General features: G+C 40.1%; 1 protein-coding gene across 1 annotated transcript in view; it reads right to left on the reverse strand.

The window, feature by feature from the left end:
• Window positions 1–1,894: 1,894 nt before the first annotated feature.
• The window catches only part of GLRA3 (glycine receptor alpha 3), a 1,032,852-nt gene continuing 1,010,541 nt past the window's right edge, over window positions 1,895–24,205 (reverse strand). The window contains exon 9 of the mRNA XM_044062514.1: window positions 1,895–2,904. Within this exon, the coding sequence (XP_043918449.1) occupies window positions 2,623–2,904 (282 nt within the window). The 3' untranslated portion in view covers window positions 1,895–2,622. The remainder of the gene's footprint in view (window positions 2,905–24,205) is intronic.

The raw sequence follows: 24,205 nt of genomic DNA on the forward strand, positions 1-24,205 counted from the left end.
TGAGAGTGCTTAATGGGATCTACAGGCTGTAAGGTCAACATCTGTTTTGTCGACATACTTTGGTCAACAATACAGAGAGTGAACAGATGTGTGAGATCACGCAATTCACAGGGATTGCAGTTAGTATATATAATTAGGAGTGTGTAACTGTTGAATTCTGTGAGGTTATGCCTCACAGCATGCACAATGAAATTATGAAATTTTATATTTAGATTATTTATAATACTTCCATTCCTATACTGTGATTTTGAAATGTTGCAGGATAGCACTCTGTGTATTATATATGTATATTTATCATTATATATACATATATATGTACATATATATATATATATATATATATATATATATATATATATATATATATATATATATCATATATCATATATCAGTATATATTCTTACATGGAGGAGATGCAGCATACCAACATTATTACAGTAAAGCTTCATAAGTGGTGTAAAAAGAAATGGTTATTTATGTCTGATTACTGTTCAAGCTAACAGGAAGAAGGATTGGTGCCTAAAATAACATACACAGTTTCACACTGCACCTTATGTACACACAGTGCACCTTATGTACACATGCTGTACCTTATATAAGCACACTAGACCTCACACTGTACAAGAAGCTTCTCAGTCAGTGCCGACATGCAGTTTCACACTGCACCTTATGTACACACACAGCACCTCACACTATACAAGCAGCTCCTCAGTGAGTGCTCACACTCAGTTTCACACTGCACCTTATGTACACACACTGTTCCTCACACTATATGAGCAGCTCCTCGGTGAGCACCCACACACAGTTTGACACTGCACCTTATGTACACACACTGTTCCTCACACTATATGAGCAGCTCCTCGGTGAGCACCCACACACAGTTTGACACTGCACCTTATATATACACACTGTGCCTCACAGTATGTGAGCAGCTCCTCAGTGAGTGCCCACACACAGTTTCACTCTGCATTTTATGTACACACTACGCCTCACACTATACAATCAGCTCCTTAGTGAGTGCCCACACACAGTTTGACACTGCACCTTATGCACTTATGCACACACACACACACACACACACACACACACACACACACACACACACACACACACACACACACACACAAACTCTGCCTCACACTATACGAGTAGCTCCTCTTTGAGTGCCATCACACAGTTTCACACTGCACCTTATGCACTTATGCACACACATACTATGCCTCACCCTATATGAGCAGCTCCTCAGTGAGCACCCACACACAGTTTCACACTGCACCTTATATTTACACACTGTGCCTCACAGTATGTGAGCAGCTCCTCAGTGAGTGCCCACACACAGTTTCACTCTGCATTTTATGTACACACTGCGCCTCACACTATACAATCAGCTCCTCAGTGAGTGCCCACACACAGTTTCACGCTGCACCTTATGCACTTATGCACACACACACTATGCCTTACCCTATATGAGCAGCTCCTCGGTGAGCACCTACACACAGTTTCACACTGCACCTTATGTACACACACTGTGCCTCACAATATATGAGCAGCTCCTCAGTGAGCACCCACACACAGTTTGATACTGCACCTTATGTACACACACTGTGCCTCACAATATATGAGCAGCTCCTCAGTGAGTGCCCACGCACTTGACCTAAGAAAGTATATTTTCACACTGAACTGTCCTAAAATCAAGAGATATCATGAGTGCTTTTGAATTTACCTTGTATGGTTGGGAAAGATGTAACTCCTATGGGCACCATCTGCAAATTCTTCATATATCACTTTGTGTTCTAGACAGACATAAGCAACAATATTCTCTTTATGTTCATGCATTGTCATGCATTAAGATGAAATTATGGGCTATATAATATTTAAAGATGCTTCAAATGCTTTAGTCAGAGGTAGTATTTTAATTGTGACATGCTGATCTTTTGTACAATAATTGAGCAGGGTTGATAAATACCCACTTAATAAATACAGTTCAGACTACACACAATACAACATATTTAACACAGGTCAAAAAGCCTCATTTCCAATAAAACTGTAGATGAGAAAGTAGCTATTAAGTAGCACAAATATATAAAACCATTGTTTGTACAAAATGCTATGTATAGATAAAAATAATAATCAGTTTTATGCATATCCTTTTCATGTACATTGGCCTTGATAAACACTAAGATAAGTTATTAGCAGAAAATACAGAATAATTAAGTAGCAGAAACATATATAACATTTTTCACAGTTCCTCTGAAATTTCCAAAAGTTAGATTATAATATCTTATCAACTATTTCATAAAAATATAGCCCCCACAACAAAACATATTACTCAGAAAGAAACTATGTTGTTTACTAAACGTCAGTATACAAAACATGTTGGCAGTGAAGCTTTAAGACATATAGTACATTTCTTGAATCTACTATGGCACTCAGGATGATAGCTGAATTGTGTGAAGGTGAAAAATCATGTGTTGCATTTCTGCTATATTCCAGCTATTATCTATTCCTCTTTGCATAGCCAGCCAATTATCCTTCAGAATGACACATTATAAAATTAGTAACATATACTCCTATACCCAGCTGCCTTTGAACTTAATGGTAATAACAACACAGATGCATGTTTAGTCCTGCTGTTGATGAATATCTTCATGTCTCAATATTTTGTATATAACCCAATAAAAAATATTGAAGATTAAGAATGCTAAGGGAAAGGCAGCCCGTGATATGGTGTCAATCTTCTTAGCCCTGTCAATAAATATTTTTTTCATTTCCTCCAAAGATTTGGGGACAAGAGAGGGTGGGTTATTAAATCCCTTCATTGAGATAGAATCTTTTGCTTGAAGACATGGGCCCATTCCGTAGGCAGAAAAGCTAAGCCGATTTTCTTGCACATCATCATCATCCTGTAAAACAAATCAGTAAAAGTAAAACAAGACTGCAAAGTGTAGCTATCTGTACTTTTGATGTTTGATACATTGTTAGCACTTTCTTTACTATAATACATCATTATATTATATGAAACCTGGAAATATCTCTTTAAAATTAAGATATGCAATAAAAAAGGAACATAATATAGGTTCATAGGTAAGTACTAGAATATCTGCCCGTGGGCATCTATAAGCCTAGGCAGAATGTTTTGGCTTTCGCCGCCCCCTTAGATTAGTTCCCTGTGCCTCGGTACAGCAGAGCCATTAGTTCCCTGTGCCTCTGTCCAGCCGAGCTACTGCAGTGATCCCCAGGGTAAATTCTCTGTTTCCCATCCACTCATCAAGGTTTCTCTTGAAGAGTGTTAGTGAGGGGCTCTGCCTAATGTAGATTGGAATCCTGTTCCAAAGCATGGAGAGTCTCTGGGACAGGAATCTATTTCTCCAGCATGTCCTATTTATCGTTGTGGTGAGGTTTAGATCCCTAGAGAGTGTGGCTCTTGGGGATTTGTTTTTTTTTAGGCAGAGCATGTCCATCAATTCTGGGTTGGACATGGCCTTGTATGTCAGGCAGAGATCACCTCTGAGTAAGCGGTATGCAACCAAGTACAGCTGGAGTTTCTTCAGTCGGGCTGCACAGGGCATATGTTTGAGGCCAGTAATCCTCTTGGTGAGGTACTTCTGTGGTTCACATTTCTACAAATGATTATATACATACCATGTCAGCTTGCATCAGAAAAAGGAAAATAATTCTACATAACTCTACCTGAACCATATAAACACAATGCCTTAATTAACTATTTCAGGAGCAAAACAGCTTCCATTGAAGTATTTCAAGTTGTGTGCTAGATGAGAAATAATTATGTGGAATGCAATAGAGGTTATATTGCTCAGTCCTTAGTATATTAATGTATCTGTGGCAAATACTGATAAAAATCTCAAGTACGTGCTGTGATTGCTCTGGTGTTATGGGGTTCAGATCTAGAGAGGGTACTGTTTGTGAGAACATATTGATGTTTGAGTGTATGTTTATGTTGAAAGACAACAAAGTTGATGAAACATAAGAACTGTTCATTTTAGCTACTTGTTTCATAATGTTTCTTGTATTTAACTAATTTTTTTTAAATTTTCTCCTCACTGTTTACACACCATTTGGTATTGCACATTCCTGAGTGGCAATATCACTTCCTAAGGAAAACAAAGAGAAAATTTTAATTTAGGACACCTTCTGTAGTGTAAAAGAGGCCAGCACTGGTGACAGCCACCAGCACTCTGAATAGTACTCAGTGAATGAATTCCACCTGGCAGGTAACTATCTCTGCGGCACAAGATGTAATGAAATGAACTTAGGGAAAGTGGCCACATAATGACGAGTTCAAAGCCAGTTTAAGATATTTTTATGACTGGATTCAGAATAAATATTGACAATGTTGTATATGAAATGAACAGGCTAAAGTCTGTGATACATGATAAAATTCTTACCTGTGAACCTGTGAATTGATGTTTCAAAGGTGTTGCTGTTGTAAACTCACCTCTTCACATTGGTAATAATATGTGCTATTAATGTTGTGAAATATGACATTTTGTAGAGTGTGCTAAAACAAAAGCAGTAACATGAGTAATGTGGACATCTGTGTCATATATGTTGGAGAACTTATCCATATATCACAATTAATTATTCATCATGACAGACAATATGTTGCAAACTTTGATGTCATGCGTAATTGTATGGACTACAGCAAGAATGATCTATTATTCTCTGTGTGTCCTCCTTCAAACAATTGCCATTTCATGAAATCCTGATGATGTGCAGACTAAACGCTACTTGCCATGTTGCAAGCAGGTTTGAAAAGGATGAATGTGTCATGCTAATGCTGTAATGGCTGTGTTCCCTTGCTACATGTATCCATTAAATGATTTACCCTGCAATACAAAGTAATTTTTTTAATGTCTTCTGCATTTGAGGTCTGCTTGGCAGCACACAAGCATGGTTCACTTCCTAAGGAAAAAAGTGAAAATTTTCATTTCAGACACCTCCTGTAGCATGGAAGAGCCCAGCGCCGGTACTTGGCAGTCAGCACTCTGGACAGTACTCAGTAAAGAAAATGCACTTGTCAGGTAACTTTTTCTTTGGCACAAGGTGTATGTTAACTGAGTTTAGAGAAAGATGACAGATGATGCAGTGTTCAAATCCATTTCACAAATACTTCTACAGAGAGGGTCAGAATGCCAATTGGTACAACATCTTGGTTAGGAATTTAACAATAAACACAAATGAGTCTTATAACTATGTTTAATGTTTGCTACAGAAGTCCAATATAATGTGTGTAAATTAAACATGACAATGATGATATTTAATGCACAATACCTATGCATAGGTATGATGTGCACAGATTTTTGTTATAACTGTTACAAGCTATCATATATCATAAGATACATCCCCTCCCTCTGGAAATATCCATAATAACCCCCCCTGCACAAAGGAGGTAAATGCTTTGATATCTCATATTATCACCCCATTGATATTCTCTCTCCCTTATCCAAACTATTAGAAAAATGCATACATAAACATCTGCTTAATCACACCCTACAAAATAATCTCCTCACCCCTACCCAACACGGCTTTAGACCCTCCCACAGTACAACTACTGCATTACTCTCTTTTACAGATATAATCAATAAAGCCAGAGATGCCGGACTACTTACATCCATTATATTTCTCGATCTATCAAAGGCGTTCAATACCATTTCCCCACCTAATACTCCTGCAACAACTCTCTACTCTTGGTCTTTCCCCTTCTACCCTACTATAGTTCAACAATTACTTAACAGGGAGACAACAATGTGTAAACTGGGGGTGTGGGGTGCCTAGCCCCCCCACCTAGTTTGGCTTTATATTATATTTCACTGAAAGCTTCAAAACAATGCATTTTAAACCATAGACATGCATACTTACAATACCAATGACTAACTCTTTCTAGAAGACAATATATACTGAAACTAAGTGGGGAGCTACGTCCATCACACCCCACACTCCCCAACTATATATACTAACTCCAGGATTGCACTACATTGGGGAAAAGGGCATATACCTTTTACTTGCCTTACAGTACTTGACACACTGCCAGTACTTCACTTCAGTGAAATGAGATTCGGTGAAATGAGTTTTCAATGAAACAAAGTAGACTCATACACACACACACACACACACACACACACATATATATATATATATATATATATATATATATATATATATATATATACACATATACACATACAAATACATACATACATGCACTCACACATAAAGATACACATATATATATATATATATATATATATATATATATATATATATATATATATAGGCCACCAGAGTGATTATAACACAAAATTAGATTATTTTAAACCAAGGTGGGGGGCTTCACATCCCACACACCCCAATATGGGGGGTGCACATCCACACCCTCCCTAATTATATATTCCAATTCCAAGATCACACTGCATTGGGCAAAGGGCTAATTTGTTACAAATGTCAACTAACTCCCTTCCCTGGGAAAAAAAATTTGATTATTTAATCCTTCGCTGAAATGGTATGCAATGTTTTAAGTTTGTTGAATAAACGTTTGGCAAATTGGAGCTTTTATGAAATGATGGGTACCCAAGGTAGTCTTTTGTGAGAGATGAAGCTGTAAACCTCAGTTCAGTGTATGAGAAAATGTTGAAAGGGAGAGCTTTTTCACTGTTGTGCCCATACAGTCAAAAGAAGGGTGGACTTTGTTTGCATTCCTGTCTGGAGACTACCTCTGAGTGTAAGTCAGACTAGGATAGTACATTGATTTTAGTAAATGAAGTTTGGCAACAAACTAAGTTGTCCTGGGACATCTTCATGGGGAGTGTTAGGTTAATATTAAGGGAAGTTAAGTTAAGTTGGGGAGGTGAAAGGGTTAGGTGGAGGCAGGGATGGTTGGGCGGAAATGAGATAATGATGGGGAGGGGCTTAAGAGGTTTAGTCTAGTGTAGTTGGGTTAAGGTATCACATTTTGGCATGAACTTGCTACTGCAAGTTACGTCCATGACGACCTGTAGGTGCAGTGGTGCAGGTAGGCCTTGGGTTACTTTTGTTTGGGAGGTGGTTGGAGTTTAATATATATATATATATATATATATATATATATATATATATATATATATGTGTGTGTGTGTATATATAATTTTGGTATGGATATTCATGGCAAGTTTATTGAGGTGTGGGCATGGTTAGCATTGGTGCAGGGAGTGGCAGTTAGGACCATGGTTGCCCAGTGGTGGTTAGTTAATTGTGGATGAAAACTATTGTTTCCTGACAGGACCTTGTTACTTGAGGTTCCTAACTAAACTAATATACCTTAATCTTATTATCTCCAAGAATGCACAGCTTAAAGTTAGGGGTTACCGGTCTTTGGTGGCTCTGCATTGGGTTATGGATGTTTCGGGCTGTTTGTGGGCAGGGAACAGGCCTCACTATTGTTCATGAAGTTGTGCTTAGCCTCAGTGTGAAGGGAGTTCCCTGCTGCTGCCGGTGTTTTGGTGATTCCTTGCTGGGTTTTCTTAAGGTGGCACTGAGCGGGGAACATGAAGGCGGGAGCAGACTGCCAGTTATGTGGTCTGTTTCTTTCACAAATCTTGGTTCTGTTGGTGGGATATCCCTTGTTGCTCGTTGAGTACATCTTGTAGTTGCAATTTGCCTTAAAAAAAAAAAAAGAGGCAACCTGAATGGGGAGGCTTGGTGGTTGAAGCGCTCCATTTCTGGCCTTCTTGTGGGAGTGGCAGCTTTTGCCAGCTGTGAATTCCTGTATATGCTGTTTTTGGTTTCTATGGGGTTCCATGGGGCTGTGTCATTCTTTTCTCGGCATGTCTTTGTGTGTTTGGTAACAGAATTGGAATGGTGCCAGTCCCTATGTTGAATGAAGATTACGGTTCAGGTAATTAGTCTTATTTCACTCTTTGAAGTTATTCAGAAGTGTCTTTACAGCACCCACCATATGCTCAGTATTGAATGCTTCTGCAATCAGGGGAGGGCATCTCTGGTTAAGTTTGCCGAAGTGACTGCGATGGAACCTGTATCTTGTGAACAGCAACTCATGTATGAGAATGCTAGACACAGAGCTGCTACATGGATGGGAAGTTGACAAAGGTGTTTGTTCCTGGGGGCTTCATGGAGGGGAGCGGATGGCTGTGGTTGGTTTTCTCAGTCACCTGTGGTAGCTGGGATGTTTATTTGGGGTGAAGTGCTAACCTGACTAGATTTTCGCAGGCTGTGACTTTTCATCAACAAGTGCTCTCTGCGCATGTGTGCTGCAGTAATAACTAGTATGCGTGGCCATCTGAATGGTAATAATCAGTGGGTGGATAGAGAGGCAGGCATAAGGCTCTAATATTTAGACATCACTTCAAACAATTGATGGGGAAAAGGGTTTGGTGGTGTTTTTTTTTTTTTTTTTTTTTTATAAAAGAACAAGGGGAGAAGAAAAGGGGAAAAATCATTGCCTGGCATGTTTCACATTTACACTGCACAAAGGGAATGACTGATTTTGCTCTGAGATGTGTGCAAGGCAGGGGCAGTTGTTCATTCTGGCCGTTTCAAGGTTTGGGTGTTGTTTCGTTGGCTTTTCTGTGCATGGGAGTGATGGCTCATTGTTGGCGGTGACATCATTCTTAGAGCTGCGGTGCACCAATTGCTAGTGTACAGGGTTTGGTTACGGCACATTTGTTGGTTTTCTGGCTAGAGTTTTGGCTGAGTTTTCATCTCGTTTTGCCTTGTTCGTCCACAGTGCTTGCTGTTACTTCAGCTGTGTGGTGCAGCGCTGGTGTTGAGTCTTAGTTCGTGGGCTTGGGCCAAGCATTCGTTGCTGCACTGTGCAGTTGTGGTTATTGTGAGGGGCTGACTGTTAATTAAGGGAAAGGGTTCTTGTCACCGGGATGTTTAAATAGTTAGCAGAGCCATTGTAATGATATCTTATATACCAATGCTGATTTATATAAATACTTAGGGAGTTTGCCAACAAGAAAACATCACACACAAATAAAACCTCTTGCAGTGCCGCTAGTTTATACTTCCCATAAAGCACCTATGGCAATCAGAAGTAAACAGATATAGGAAAAGTACCATATAGAATTTTTAAGTGCCATTAATAAACAGTGAATAATATGGGTCCTATAGTGGAGAAAGACAAAATGCCCATTTGGGCTTATCTGCAAGATATGGATAGAGTGATTAAAGAGAAATTTGTTTGTTGCTTACATTTGAAGAACTGGTCTCAGAAATGCCATATATTAAGTTTTTCTCTGATCTAAATAACCTTTGTTGTTTCTGCCAAATAAAACTAGAACAAAATATGAAACCCGGTAATACAATCTATCATTAAGAACCTGTTTCCTTACACATTTATTCAGCATGCTGGCTGAAACATTAGCATGACATGCAGTTCTGCAGGTAGTATAAAATAGACGTTCAAAGAATTATTAAGCTAATGTTCATGCAGCTAAAAAAAAAAAAAAAAAAAAAAAAAAAGAGTTTGCAGCCAACTGGAGAACATAGAGTGAATGGATTGAGTGGGACTGCAGCAGCAGGAACAATAGGCAACCTTGAAACTGGGTTCTGACTGTGGTAAGATGCTTTGAGTTCGCAGCCAACTGGAGAAAGTGAAGTAGTGGGATTGAGTTGGACAGTAGCTACAGGAGCATTAGACAGCCTTAAAACTGAGTTCTGACTGTGGTAAGTCGCTTGGTGTTTGTTTTGTGGCTGTCTGAACACCGTCGCTGGAAATGTGAGGGCTTGCTTTTTATTGAAAGCATGGAGTGGGTTGCTGCTTTGGGCTTGATGTGGCCACCAGAGTATTGAGGGATGTCGTTACAAGGGGCAAGCAGAGTGCTCTTGGAATGGACCATCAGGGGGTTGGAATCAAAGTCCTTCTGGGTTTGTGGATAAAGTTGATTTTCATTGTATAGCACTCAGTTTTGCCATGGAGTTACACCAGGGATATAAAAACATTGACTATGGAGCAGGAGATCAGGAAATCCAAAATATGATATGTTGGTTAGTGTGCCTCATTTGGAGATGAAAGGTTAAGAGCTAGGCAGATGGCTGTGGTTATTCCCACTTTTGTGGATATTGATAGGTCCCTTCAGGTATGGGGTTTAGTTGTAACATACTCGATTGGTAGTTTAATTTATAGTGGGTGTTTGATAGGTTCATTGGAAGCATAGCTTCAGTTATGGCTGCTTTGTCATAAATGTGTGGGGCGGTGGTACACTCCTTCCCGGGTTGGCAGGATAGGTTGTTTCTGAAGATGTATTGAAATGTGCGTTATGTATTTTAGATGATTTACATGTCTTTTCTTTCTTGCAGTTGGGGTTTTTTTAGAACACTGCTGCTATAATTTGGAATAGGTGGGTATAAGGTGGAGCCTTCTCTTTACATATTAGAGGATTTAATTTTTTCCTTTTCTTTGTAGATGGTGGTGTGCTGAGTACCAGTTGCGGCAATACAGTGAATTTGCAGATGATGGAAGCAGTGGCGAGTGATGATGTTACACAAGGGGAACACAAGTGGGCAACAGTTACTGATGGAAGTAAGTGGATTTAAAGTTGTTGAGTTTTGGTAGAGGAGTTTACACTGATAGTCAGAGAAGGGCAGGCATTTTGAGTTTATATATCAGGGTTAATAGGTTGTACAATTTGTTCTATTAATCATTAGTATGTTAGATTAACGTTGAACGTTGTTCCTGGTTTTGGGCATTTGTGTTTAATAGTAAAAGGGAGCACAGCCATTGGCCATAGGTAAGGGTTTGATGGGGTGGCAGGGGTCCTGGTCAGTGCCTCCATGTTAAGTAATCATGGTATGTGTGCACTTAGACTTTATCATTGTTTCTTTCTTTGCAGATTGCTGGAGTGCAGAAGGCATCATGCAGTGGCTTGAAAGGGGATTTGAAAGGTGATGCTTTTGATAGGATGGACATTCTTTCCACTTGAATGGGGCACAAGGAGGGTCTGAGTAATTATCTTAGTAAGGCATGTTGAGCTCTGTGTTTAATTAGTGAGAGATGATTATTGCATTGGTATAGGGTGCAAGTAAGGAAGATTTAGGTAAAGGGGCCAAAGGGAAAACTATCAGGGATGGATTATGGGGAGTGTGAGGATCTCACGGGATGCATAGGGTCATGATATTCATAGGAGCACAGGAACTTATTAGACTACAGCTCTATGGCTCCTACAAGCCAGTGAAGTTCAATTCTTGCTTTCTTGGAACCTTAAGGGCTGCATTCACTCATCCAGTTGTTCGAACCGTATGAGGGGGAAGGGCCAAGGCGGTGTTTGACATGATGCTGGAGTTTATTCCTAACGGGTGGTATCTTCGGGTGACAAATTTGTCTCTTGAGTAGGTAGTGTTAATGTTACATACCAGGTTAAGGTTTTACGGAATAGCACAAGGATCATTTCACTTGGGGTTTGGGTGAATTTTACAGATAAGGTTTTAGGAAGGATGGTAGGTAGGTGGCTGTGTTGGGGTAGTTTTAGAAACAGGGTGCATTGTTATAGGGGAGTTTGAATGTATAAGGAAGCCTGGTTGCAGGATAAGGCAGCTGTAGGATACTAGTGGTATAGGTAACATAAGGAAAGAGATTTTTAAGGGAAAGGCTAGGGGCAAACAGGGTTTAAGAATGGTTTGGTAATGAGTGAATTGGTGTTTTTGGCTTGGCACATAGAGTATTTCATTGCTGAGCATAGGTGAGTTTTCAGGAACTAGGTCAAGGGGTGCTGGATTTCTGCCATCTAAGGTTAGGACATGAATGTTTTGGAGTTAGACTATTCCCTACGGTAATGGAGTTGTTGCACATATAGTACTGGGTAGTGGGGGGCTAAGGTGATATGCTACGGTTAGCAGGGTCTTGGGTGTGAGACTTGCTACTAGTTGTTTTGACTAGGGCCGTCTTGAGTTCAAGAGGTTATAGTTTGTGGCTTTGTTGTGGTTACAGGCTGTCAATACATTCGGGCTGAGCCATGATTTCAGCTTTGAAGGCAGCGGGCTAAAAGGGTATGTGTTCTCTTGGTGTGGATGTTCCGGTGTTACAACTGTGTCACGGTAATCCTACTTTATTTAGTTTCATTAGGGTGTGTTTCAGTGATGGCATGGCAAAGGGGCTTATGACAGGATTCTAAGGTGCTTTACCGATGATGGGTACACCAAAAGATGTTTGGCTTGACCCTTCCCTTTATGGGAAGTGGATTGAACAATTTTGGGTAGAAGGGGTGGGGACAGCCTGGTCAGGCTGGTTGGCAGAGAAGAGGGATAGGCTTGCCCTCTTCTGTTCCCCCTCTGATGTCTGGATGTTCATTTCAATGAATAGTTGGAGGAAGCTTGCTGAATAGATAAGCAAGCTGAGGTAAGGATGGTGCTTATTTGGTGGAAGGTAATTTAATGGATGGTGTATGAAGTGAGTTGGGATGCTGCTTCATAAGTAAAGTAAGCAAGCAGAGGTATGGAAGCTGCTTGTTGGGCAGGGTGAGTAGGTACACTGCCCTGATTAATATTACAATGAATGGTGTATGAAGTGAGATGGGACACTGCTTCATAAGTAAAGTAAGTGAGTAGAGGTATGGACGCTGCTTACTGGGGCAGGGTGAGTAAGTACGCTGCCCTGATTAACATTACAATGATGTTATGCTGTATTTAGAATCAATTATATCATGAATAGTTGTAATTAATAAAGTTGGTGATCAAAGCTATGTTATGGAAATTTAATAAAGGTCATCAAATGTCATTTGGTGTGATGTGTGTTATTGAAGGGGACCAGGACAAATGAAGTTTGGCAATAAACTAAGTTGTCCCGGAACATTTTCAAGGGGGGGGATTAGGTTTATATTAGGGGGATTTAAGTGGGTTGGGGAGGTGAAAGGGTTAAGAGGAGGCAGGGATGGTTGGGAAGAAATGAGATAATGATGGGGAGGGGCTTAAGAGGTTTATTCTAGTGAAGTTGGTTTAAGCAATTACATTTTGGCGTGAACTTGCTACCCACACACCCTCCCTCTTTTCGTTGGTGGGGAGTAGGGTTATTTATCAGTAGGGGTAGGCAAAGAAGAGGGATAGGCTTGCCCTCTTCTCTTCCCCCTCTGATGTCTGGATGTTCATTTCAAGGATCTGGGGAAAGGAAATGAGTAGTTGGAGGAAGCTTGCTGAATAAATAAGCAACCTGAGGTAAGGATGGTGCCTATTTGGTGGAAGGTAAATTCAATGGATGGTGTATGAAGTGAGTTGGGACACTGCTTCATAAGTAAAGTAAGTGAACAGAGTTATGGACCCTACTTTTTGGGCAGGGTGAGTAGGTACGCTGCCCTGATTAACATTACAATGAATGGTATATGAAGTGAGATGGGACGCTGTTTCATAAGTAAAGTAAGTGAGTAGAGGTATGGAAGCTGCTTACTGGGGCAGGGTGATTAGGTACACTGCCCTGATTAACATTACAAGGATGTTATGCTGTATTTAGAATCAATTATATCATGATGTAGCTGTAATTAATAAAGTTGGTGATCAAAGCTATGTTATGGAAATTTAATAAAGGTCGTCAAATGTCATTTGGTGTGATGTGTGTTATTGAAAGGGACCAGGACAACAATACATTGTGGGGGATACCAGATGGGTATTAGCCTGTTGCTATGATCCTAGTAATGATTCTTCTAGGGCATGGGATGAATTCTGTGAACATCTTAGATGTTGATGAAGGCAAATGCCAAAAGCTCTTATCACTTGCTGTTTTATTTCATTTTATTATTTATATTCTGTATGTTGTGATTAAAGTTTTTACTTATTTTATTTTTACTGTGGGACCTCCTTGCTGTGGTGTCAGCTCAACTTGTGTGTTTGCTTTGGGATTAAGAATAGTATAAAAATGGGTGGTCACATATAATAGGATAAAACAGTGATAGAACTAAAAACAGATAATTACATAGAGAGCTTAGCACATTGATTGATCTAAAAAAAACAGAATACATTACATAGAAAGCTCAAAACAAACTAAAACAATTACATACAACTGAAATTAATTTGCAAAGTAGATACAAAAAACTTATATACCTTTATGCATACATTTCATGTAACTATATAAGTAATGATATTTTTAAAACTGTTTTATTTTATTTCCTCATCATAATTATGTGCAAAGCAAAATGTTACAGCTCCTGTCAGGAGAAAAGGTTCCCCATTCTTCATGTGTAGTGCTACTGTCATTGTTTTTGTATAAATAAAAAGAGGTACCCCCCCCCCATTTGGGTACCGTAACATTATCATTGTTGTCGTGGAACAGCACTATGTCGATAACAGATATATGCCCAATCTTCCTCTTTAAAAAGTACAACACCAAGTTCTAATTCCTTTAGACATCTTAATATGTTACAACTTGCTTTCCAGTCAGGAAATAATGCAGAGCAAAAGTACTGTAATGTGAAATGTTGTCTTTCTGATTTGTTTTTAATTAATGTATTTTAATTTGCCATCACTATTAAGTGCAAAACAAAATACCACAGAGGCAAGCAGCATTCCCTGCCCCCAATTCATTATGTCAGAGCACTTATTTATATATGTATTTATTCATACATTCACAGGTTCATAGAAGGTTACTAGGCTAATGGTTGTAGAACCCTTACAAGCATAGCCATATTTATCCTGAGTTGCCCCAGTTGTTGGTGGTAAGGTGAGTAAAGTTCACAGAGATAAGGGTCAATGGTAGTTAATAATAACTTCCTCTGTCCAGGAGGGACTTGGGAACCACCAAGAGTGAATTTGCTATCACCCATCCATTGATCTAGGTTGTGTTAGAAGATGGTCAGAGAGGGGGTCTGTTTCACATGAATTAGAAGCTTGTTCTAGAGAAGTGGCAGTCTCTGGGAGAGTTATCTATTTCGCCAGCATGACCTGTTCATGTCAGAGGTTTCATTCATTCACTCATTCATTCATTCATTCATTTATTTTCATTTGTTAATTTGAGTAAGAGCACTGATCTTATTTGATCATTTTCAAATACAGTCTGGGAGATATAAAAAATGCAGAATACAGTACCAAGAACAATTTGCAAGTGGTTACAGTGCTCAAATAACAAATGTGTATGAATATCTGTAAGAACATATCATTTAAAATAGGTTTAACAGGCATCTGTAGTACAATAGCTATTGCATACATTTTTGTACAAAAAATATTTGAGTATGTTAAACATGAAGACAGAATGAGAAAATGCATTGTATTTATAGTATTTAGAATACAAACACAGTTTTGATTTTTATAAACTTTGTTGTGCATTAATAAGAGAAGGAAGGCCAATGGAATGAGTGTTTGCTAGAGTCAAATGCTGTTGCTTTTCACTAAGTAGGCCCCATTTTTTTTTTACTTATTGTTTACTGAAAAATAAATCATCAAATGCTGATTTCTGTAGCGATTTTAAAATGCCGAGTCTTGGTTTCCCATTGTTATAAAATGCTAATCTGAATGCCATAGATGCACTCAAAATTAAGTTTCCAATTTGTAGTGAATTAATACTTATGGCTGAAGTGCATTAATACTTATGGCCTGCTATAAATACCATATTTGCCCAGTTTTGCGCGCCGGGCAGTGCTGGTTAGCTAGGGTAAAACTATTCCCGGCTCCACAAAGTCTCCTCTTCAATTTTTCCTTTGGAACTGGACAAACTTTCAACTTAAGCACTCAAGCCATTCATTTCATTTCAAACTTATAGCAAGCACTTATAAACCCTAGCACTAGACCCTCCTGTACTGTACAGAAGGACAAGGCTCCCTATTCGAGCTTACCAGCCATCCAGTAAAACAGTTCACTGTACCTATCCAGGCATGTCCAAAGGGCAGTTTCAGGTGTACTCTCCAGTCCAACAGGTGAATCTGGGCATTTTGAGGCAATCTTACAACTGCCTCATGTACACAGACAACCCCCTCCTCCTACCACCAAACACAAATACATGCGAGAGATGTAATTATACAGCCAAACTAGAGGCTAAGCTCTCTCAACCCAAGACTGGATTAGACAGTCAAGAGGAGAAGGGAAATACTTGCATCACACCGCCAGTCTTACATAGACCCATTAAACCAGCACTGGCAAAAAACACACATAAATACATGAAAACATACTTGGAGGCTCTAAATAAAAATCTACAAAACTAACAGAGACCTCCAAAGCAAACATCCAAGCAGCCTCCACCCACCAACACAAACCATGAAACACATACTTCACAAAATCAGTGTGCCATGCAATCACAGCCCTTAAGGCAAAATAACATACCCAACATACTAGGAATAGGTGACTCTATAGTCAGGCACACTGACATCCCACTTACTAGGCTGAATAAGGAGAAGGTTAATGTTAGCTGCCTGTCGGGTGCCAGGATCCGCCACATAACACAAGCACTCAGGTCACTCCAGAACAAGTACAAATATGACTCTGTCATTGTCCATGTTGGTGCGAATGACCTGAGCCGTACCTCTCTGGACTACATGAAAAGAGACATGGAAGAGCTCTGTGATCACGTAACCCAGGCCGGTATGATCCTGACCCTGAGTAGCATCCTGCCCTCACCAAGAATGATACCATGGTATAAAGAAAAAAAATCTCAATTTCAACAATTGGCTAAGTTTCTGGTGTCATTCAAAGGGGATCCAGTGTCTGTCCACCTGGGATGACATGCTCAACAAGCCACGCTGCTTCACTAGAGACGGCTTGCACCTGTCACCCTTAGGCTTTCAAATACTGGCCAAGGCTCATGCCACCCCAATAGTGCCTTTTTTAGGCAAGGCTCAAAAGACAAACCCACCGCTGTAAATAGCACAAGTAACTGAGGGTAATGCTATTCAATGCCAGAAGTCTAAATCTCAAAATGCACACACTCAAGGCACTCCTTAGTATGGAGAAAATTGATATATGTGCAGTAACAGAAACCTGGTTTAAGGCTCCAGAGAGCACCCCAGTACTACCAGGCTACAACTCATACCATACATTTCGGCCACAGAACCTAAACCGAAATACAAAGGGCGGGGGCATATCCATATTCATCAAGGATACCCACACCTCCAGGTTAGTGGCACAGCACGATGCTTCAGAGATCATCCACGTGCAACTAACAATGGGCAAAACTTGAATTCAAATTGTAGCTTGCTACAGATCATCCACCATGTCCCTGGACCCCCATTCCGCATTTCTGGAAACACTGGGAAACATAAAGGTCCTACCAAACACCCTAATATTGGGTGATTTCAGTTACCCAGACATTAACTGAGTGAACTACTCAAGTACTAACTCCCTTGCCCAACATTTCCTAGAATTTATAAACTCAAATGCCCTGGTTCAACTGGTCAACACTCCCACCAGAGGTGACAACATATTGGACCTGGTCATCACCAACATGAGCGACCAGTGTTCCACAGCAGAAGTCAACCCCTCGCTGGTTAGACCTGACCATAAACAAATCACTTTGGATATCCATATTCCGCCCCCACCCCCGGACAAGAAAACTACCGTGAAAAACTTTTCAAAAGCAAATATCACGTTACTTAAGACCTAAATGGAAAGTTTCAAAGCCCCCATGTTGAAGGATAACACTGTCCAAGCTGCAAAATCCTTTACTAATGCATTCTATGGGCAGCTACAAGAATGCATGGATCGTGCCATCCCAAGCAAAACCAAGACTCACTCCTCCAAGAAAAGGAAACCAGTCTGGTGGACTTCTGCCATAAACAAGCTAAACAATACAAAACAGGAAACTAGTACAGAAAAGAGTAAAATCCCAAGAAGGGAAGACATCCCTGATCAGTATCAGCAAGAAACTACGATGCTTCAGAATATCATCCAAGGTGAGCTTTGAAAGAAAAATCACCAAGGACTCCAAAGATAACCACAAGGCATTCTTTAGCTATGTCAATAATCTAAGTGGCAATGCTCAGATCTGCTCAGAGTTAATGTAGAATGGCACAAAATACACTGAACCAACTGATATTGCCAACATCCTGGCAGACAGGTTCAGCGCAAACCACCCCAAAATGGCCCATAACCATACCAGAAGAATGTAGAGTCCCTGAAATCACAGACACTCAGGTTAAAACAGCCCTCTCCAAAGCCAAAAACACAGCATCAATGGGACTGGACGGTGTCCCAGGCTGTGTCCTACATGAGCTCAAGATGAACTAACCCCTCACCTAAACACACTGTTCAAACTCAGCCTCTCCACAGGCTACATACCCACAGAGTGGCACACAGCAACGGTTATTCCACTCCACAAAGGTGGAGCCACAACAGACCCCAGGAACTATTGCCCTATAAGCCTGACTAGCTTGGTCTGCAAGGCTATGGAGTGCATCATCATGGAACTCATTAACAGACACATTGGGAACCTCCAAACACTGGACCCTAGCCAGTTTGGCTTTTTTAAGGGCAGATCATATCTCCTAAACCTGGTGGACTTCTTTGAGCCAGTTACCAAAGCTATAGATGAGGGAAAGGTGGTACACACAGCCTACCTAGACCTCGCTAAGGCCTTTGACACCATTCCCCATTCTAGTTTTATAGACAAGCTCACCAGCCTGAACATAAACCTCTACGTCACAAGATGGGTTGCCAACTGGCTCACGGACAGAACCCACATGGTGAGAGTTGCATGAGCTAGGTCCGATTCTAAACCGGTTACAAGTGGCATTCCCCAGGGCTCAGTCCTAGGACCCCTCCTGTTCGGCATATACTTCTCAGAGCTACAGGCAAGCACAGGAGGACTATGGCTGACCAAGTTCACAGATGACTGCAAACTAGGGGATATAATTGACTCTCTGGCTGACAGACATCCTCCAAAAGGCTCTCACTGAAACGGATACCTGGTGTCAAAATCATGGCCTCAAGCTAAATGCCAAAACGTACATAGTCATCCCCTTTGGAAAAAACAAAGCACCCACAAACTACCACATAGGTGGTAGTCCCCTAAATACGGAAGATGTAATAAGGGATCTGGGGACCCAAGTAGATAGTAATCTCACCTTTGATAATCACATTGCCAAAGTGGTTAGAAAATCCTTCTATGTGGCCCACCTAATCACAAAAGAGTTCGCATCCAGATCAAAAGAGGTCATTGTGCCCCTCTACTCATCACTCATCAGACCCATCATAGAGTACAATGCCCCATTTGGGATGTACCTTACAAGACACTTGCAACAGCTGGAAAGACCACAGAAGTACCTCACCAAGAGGATCACTGTCCTCAAACAGATGCCCTCTGCAGCTCGACTGAAGAAACTCCAGCTGTACTCGGCTACATACCGCCTACTCAGAGATGATCTCTGCCTGACATACAAGGCCATGTCCAACCCAGAATTGATGGACATGCTTCACCTAAAGAAAATCTTATCCCCTCGAGCCACACTCTCTAGGGATCTAAACCTCACCACAACAATAAATATTATGTGCTGGAGGGATAGATTCCTGTCCCAGAGACTTCCCATGCCTTGGAACAAGATCCCAATTTACATTAGGCAGAGCTCCTCGCTAACACTCTTTAAAAGAAACCTTGATGAGTGGATGGGAAACAGAAAGTTTACCTCGATGATTGCTTCAGTGGCTCTGCTGGACAGAGGCACAGGGAACTAATCTAAGGGGGCAGCGAAAGCCAACACATTCTGGCTAGGCTTATAAATGCCTTCGGGCAGATAGCCTAGTACCTACCTATGAACCTATGAACCTATGAATGCAGTGCTACTTTAACTGCCTGTTACATACATGTGCATCAAATAAGTAGGCTCACTGGTTCCAGAGGGCTATAAAAATTTTAATTTCCTCACATGAGGAGTTTAGATTACACAAATATATTGCCTAGCAGTAAAACACTTCTTTGCATTATTGTGATCTTCTTAGCCAAAATGACTGCACCTGTTTCCAGGGCTTGAAATTTGTGAATGGTCTATGAATATGAGGTTTCACCCATCAGCTGGAGAGATAGCAATGTGGGATGGAAAACTGCATTTCTGCTGTCTATGATTATGTTGCAGAGACCCTTGAAAATATTTTAAAAGCCTGCTTGCTGTGTTTTTATAGTGATCCTTACAATGGTGCAGGAATCTGAGTAACTCTATGTAGCAGTTTGTACTATTATGAGCCATCAGTACAGTATAAAGAAACACCATGACTGAATATTAGTATCAGATCCCCACAAATACACCAACTCTGGGACCCTACCTAACATCTTGAGTGATCGCCTACCTGCATAGATCAACAGGACCATAACCCACATCATCAGAAACCACAATTATTAAACCTCACGCAACTTATCTAAATATGACCAACACTAATTTAACTCAATTCTAAAATGTATAAATTGGTCCATACGTGGTACTGGTGCTGCAGTAGCGTTGTCGCCTCACAGCAAGATGTTGTCCCGTTCGACTCTCAGCTAGAGTATCTTCTGTGTGGAGGCATGCATGAATGGGCATGCCTTCGTTGAAGGTTGTGCATCAGGGCTGGTAACTCGGCATGTAAAAATCCACTACCAAATATTAGCGGACCGGAGTTCCGCTGTGGTGAAGCCGAAAGACACAACAACAACTAAAAACTCTACCATTAGACAAAGCTGTCAGCCACTTCAACAAAATATTCCTAGAAACCCTCAATAACTTAGCCCCACTCCATTGCAAGACAGTAAAAACTAATCATGTCCCCTGGCTAACCAAAAACACCAAAAACCTTCTTGTAACAAGAGACAAAGCCTGGCAGAAATGGCATAAAAACAAAAATGACACCAGCTTTCTAAACTATAGACAACCATAGAATCAAGCAAAAAAACTCAAACAAATATAAGAAACTCTACTTCTCTCAACAGTTAACCTCCCATAAAAACAACCCCCAAAAATTCTAGCATACTATATCTCAGCTCCTTACCCCAAGAACCAAAGAAAATCCATCCCCTGCCACTGATAAAACGCCATCCCTAATAGCAGAAGCTTTCAACACACACTTCATAGGGAGCATATGCAATCTCCTTAATCCCTCCACCCAGCACTCTACCTCGCACTCCCCTCACAACCACAGCTCTCCCCACTCTCCTCACAACACCAGTCCACCCCAAACTAACACACAATACTCTCTTTCATCTTCCCATGACACACAAGTCTTACCAGAAACTCATCAACATATTCCCCCCTAACTCTTCAACCTGTCCCCACTCAAGTTATACATAGGTTACTTCTCAAACTTAAACCTTGCTCTCCATCTGCCAACAACCTCCCACCAGAGTGCTTAAAAGAGCCACCAATGCCATAGCTTATCCTATCAGTATTCTCAACAACCGGTCCATCTCAGAATCCTACATCCCCTCCCTCTGGAAAAAATCCAGATGCTTTGATATCTCAAATTATCACCCCATAGCTATTCTCTCTCCCTTATCCAAACTATTAGAAAAATGCATACATAAACAACTGCTTAATCACACCCTACAAAATAATCTCCTTACCCCCACGCAACACAGCTTCAGACCCTCCCACAGTACAGCCACTGCATTACTCTCCTTTACAGATGCAATCAATAAAGCCAGAGATGTCGGACTACTTACATCCATTATATTTTTGGATCTATCTAAGGTCTTCCATACCGTTTCCCCTCCAAAACTCCTGCAACAACTCTCTACTCTTGGTCTTTCCCCTTCTGTCCTAGTATGGTTCAAAAATTACTTAACAGGAAGACAACAATAAGTAAAATGGTAGAAGACTCTCTCTAACTTTCTACCTGACAACACTGGAGCACCTCAGGGATCCATTCTTGATCCACTACTCTTTAACCTCTTTGTTAACAATCTACACTGTGTCTCACACCAAAGCTCCTTGATACAATACGCCGATGATTCTACCATCATCTCCACCTCTAGTGACGTAAAACACCTCCAGCAAGTAACACAAACCTCTTTCACTTCCATAGAGATCTGGCTAAACAATGCTCAGTTCCTGCTGAACCCAAGTAAAACTAAGCTCCACCTTTTCATACCGAAAAATGTCTCAACCAAATTTAAGATATTTTCTCTTAAGAAAACCCAACTAGAAGTGGTCTCCCAAGCCAAACTATTAGGAGTAACCATAGGCAACAAGCTTTCTTTTGATCAACATATTCAAAATGCAATCAGGAAAACTCACTATAAACTCGGAATGCTATACCACCACATAAAGTTCATGAGCTCACCTACAACAACCACCTTGGCCACTACCTACCTGCTCCCCTCTCTCCTCTATGCTGCTCTCATTCTGACAAACATCCAGACTACCCTAAAAAACTAATTGGAATCCTTTTACAATAAGATCACCAAATTTGCTATCAATGCACCCCACAACACTCACCACTGCATAGTTCTTCAAACTCTTAACTGGTTCCAACTACCACACCTCTTACACCACCAACACCTTTATATGGCACACAAATTAATATATCAACTCCACTATTGCCCATCACTTAACTCTCTTCTCCAGTCTTACTTACCCACCAGGACCATCCAATCTGAAGACAAACAACTAGTAACTCTACATAGGCCAAAGAAAAAAGCCGGACAATGTCTATATTCCTTCACAGTAGCTAAACTTTGGAATGACTTACCATCAGACATTAGGACATCTAACCGCAAACATTTCAAACTCACACTAAAAAAACACCTCCTAGAAACAAACATCTGCCCCTGCTTCAAATAAACACAGGAACTATGTTTCCACTCCACCTCCCATCCACCCCTCCTTCCATTCTATACATCCTTTTTTTATTTCCTCCCCCTCCTCTAGACTCCCCTCCTCCCCTCTTTAAACTATCCTTTATTTTCCTTGATTAACTTCAAATCCCACTCATTACTCATTCCTCTTGACCTTTGCATTCTTCTGTCTTTAGTCTACAAAGATCTACATATGACTACCTAAACAACACTGCAAATATCCACCTCAGATTGATTAACTCTCTTTAGAACAATACCTCTAGCCTTCCAACTTTTCAAATTGGATATACTAACCAACTTGGTTTCTAAAAGCTGACAATGATTTCAGACATTCAAACCTAACTGCTTTTATGCCATTCAAGCTATCTGCTAACACTGCAAACTATTCACCTGTATTTAAATGAAATGACCATGTTACCTACACCTGTCAAAGGTTTTTACTTCGTAATTCTCAATTACCATTTTACCTACACCTGTCAAAGGTTTTTACTTTGTAATTCTCAAATGAAAATGCTAAGGAAATTTTTTACTTTCTATTTTTAAGTCACAAATATTTACTTTGTACTTTTCTAATGTAAATGTAAATCAAATGATCATTCTACCAATGCTTTCTCATATGTTTTATGGTGTTAACTGTACTAGTTTGTGGAACTTTTCTCCTAGGCCTCCACTTAAAATGGGTTGCTGACCCAGTCGGACTTTCCCAGTCAACAAATGCCAAATAAATAAATAAATTTTGGCTAATAGAAGGATAACCTTTTGGAAGTAAAGTAAAGTTGGAAAACTGCATGGCATTGACCATTTATTGACTTTTGGATAAAGATTTGTTTTGATCATTATCAACATACTGCATGTGGGTTAGGCCAGTATGCCAAAGAATGTTCTGAAATGAAAATTTCTTCTCCAGATCATAGGACACTTGCTCACACAACAAAAAAGTATTTTCTACATCTAATACTAGATGCATTCAGTTTTGATTAAATAGCATCATTATTTTAGACAAGAGATTCAGTCTCATTTCCAGTTCAGCATTGCCAATGGTTACAGTAAATTAGGTTTTTAGTATGCTAGCATATGACATGGTGACATATATGACTGACTCATTGATAACTGATATGAATTAAATTCTAATAATTAAAAATGTTATGTTTGTGCTATGTATGGTATGTCAAAACCCTAAATTTGCCAACAGAGACACAACTTACCAGCATTATAACATAAATAACAATGAAATTAGTGTAGAAAATGTATTAATTGTATTTATTTTATCAGTTTTGCATGTATTCATAATATGTACTCATTGCATTGCATTAAATTGCCCATTTACTGCATGTTCTTAGTCTGTATTGTACAGTCTCTGTATGTTGTTGCTTGGGTCATCATGGGTAAAAAGAGTCCTTGGACTGGATCACTCACCTGGTTAAGAAATACATAAGTAAATAATAAATAAATTGAAAAATATGTTGTAGAACTAATGCAGATTTGTGTATTAATGAGGTGAGCTTTATTCCTGCAGGTTATTA

This window comes from Protopterus annectens, chromosome 2.part1, assembly GCF_019279795.1.
Source record: "Protopterus annectens isolate FY-2018-M chromosome 2.part1, PAN1.0, whole genome shotgun sequence".
Taxonomy (NCBI): domain Eukaryota; kingdom Metazoa; phylum Chordata; order Ceratodontiformes; family Protopteridae; genus Protopterus; species Protopterus annectens.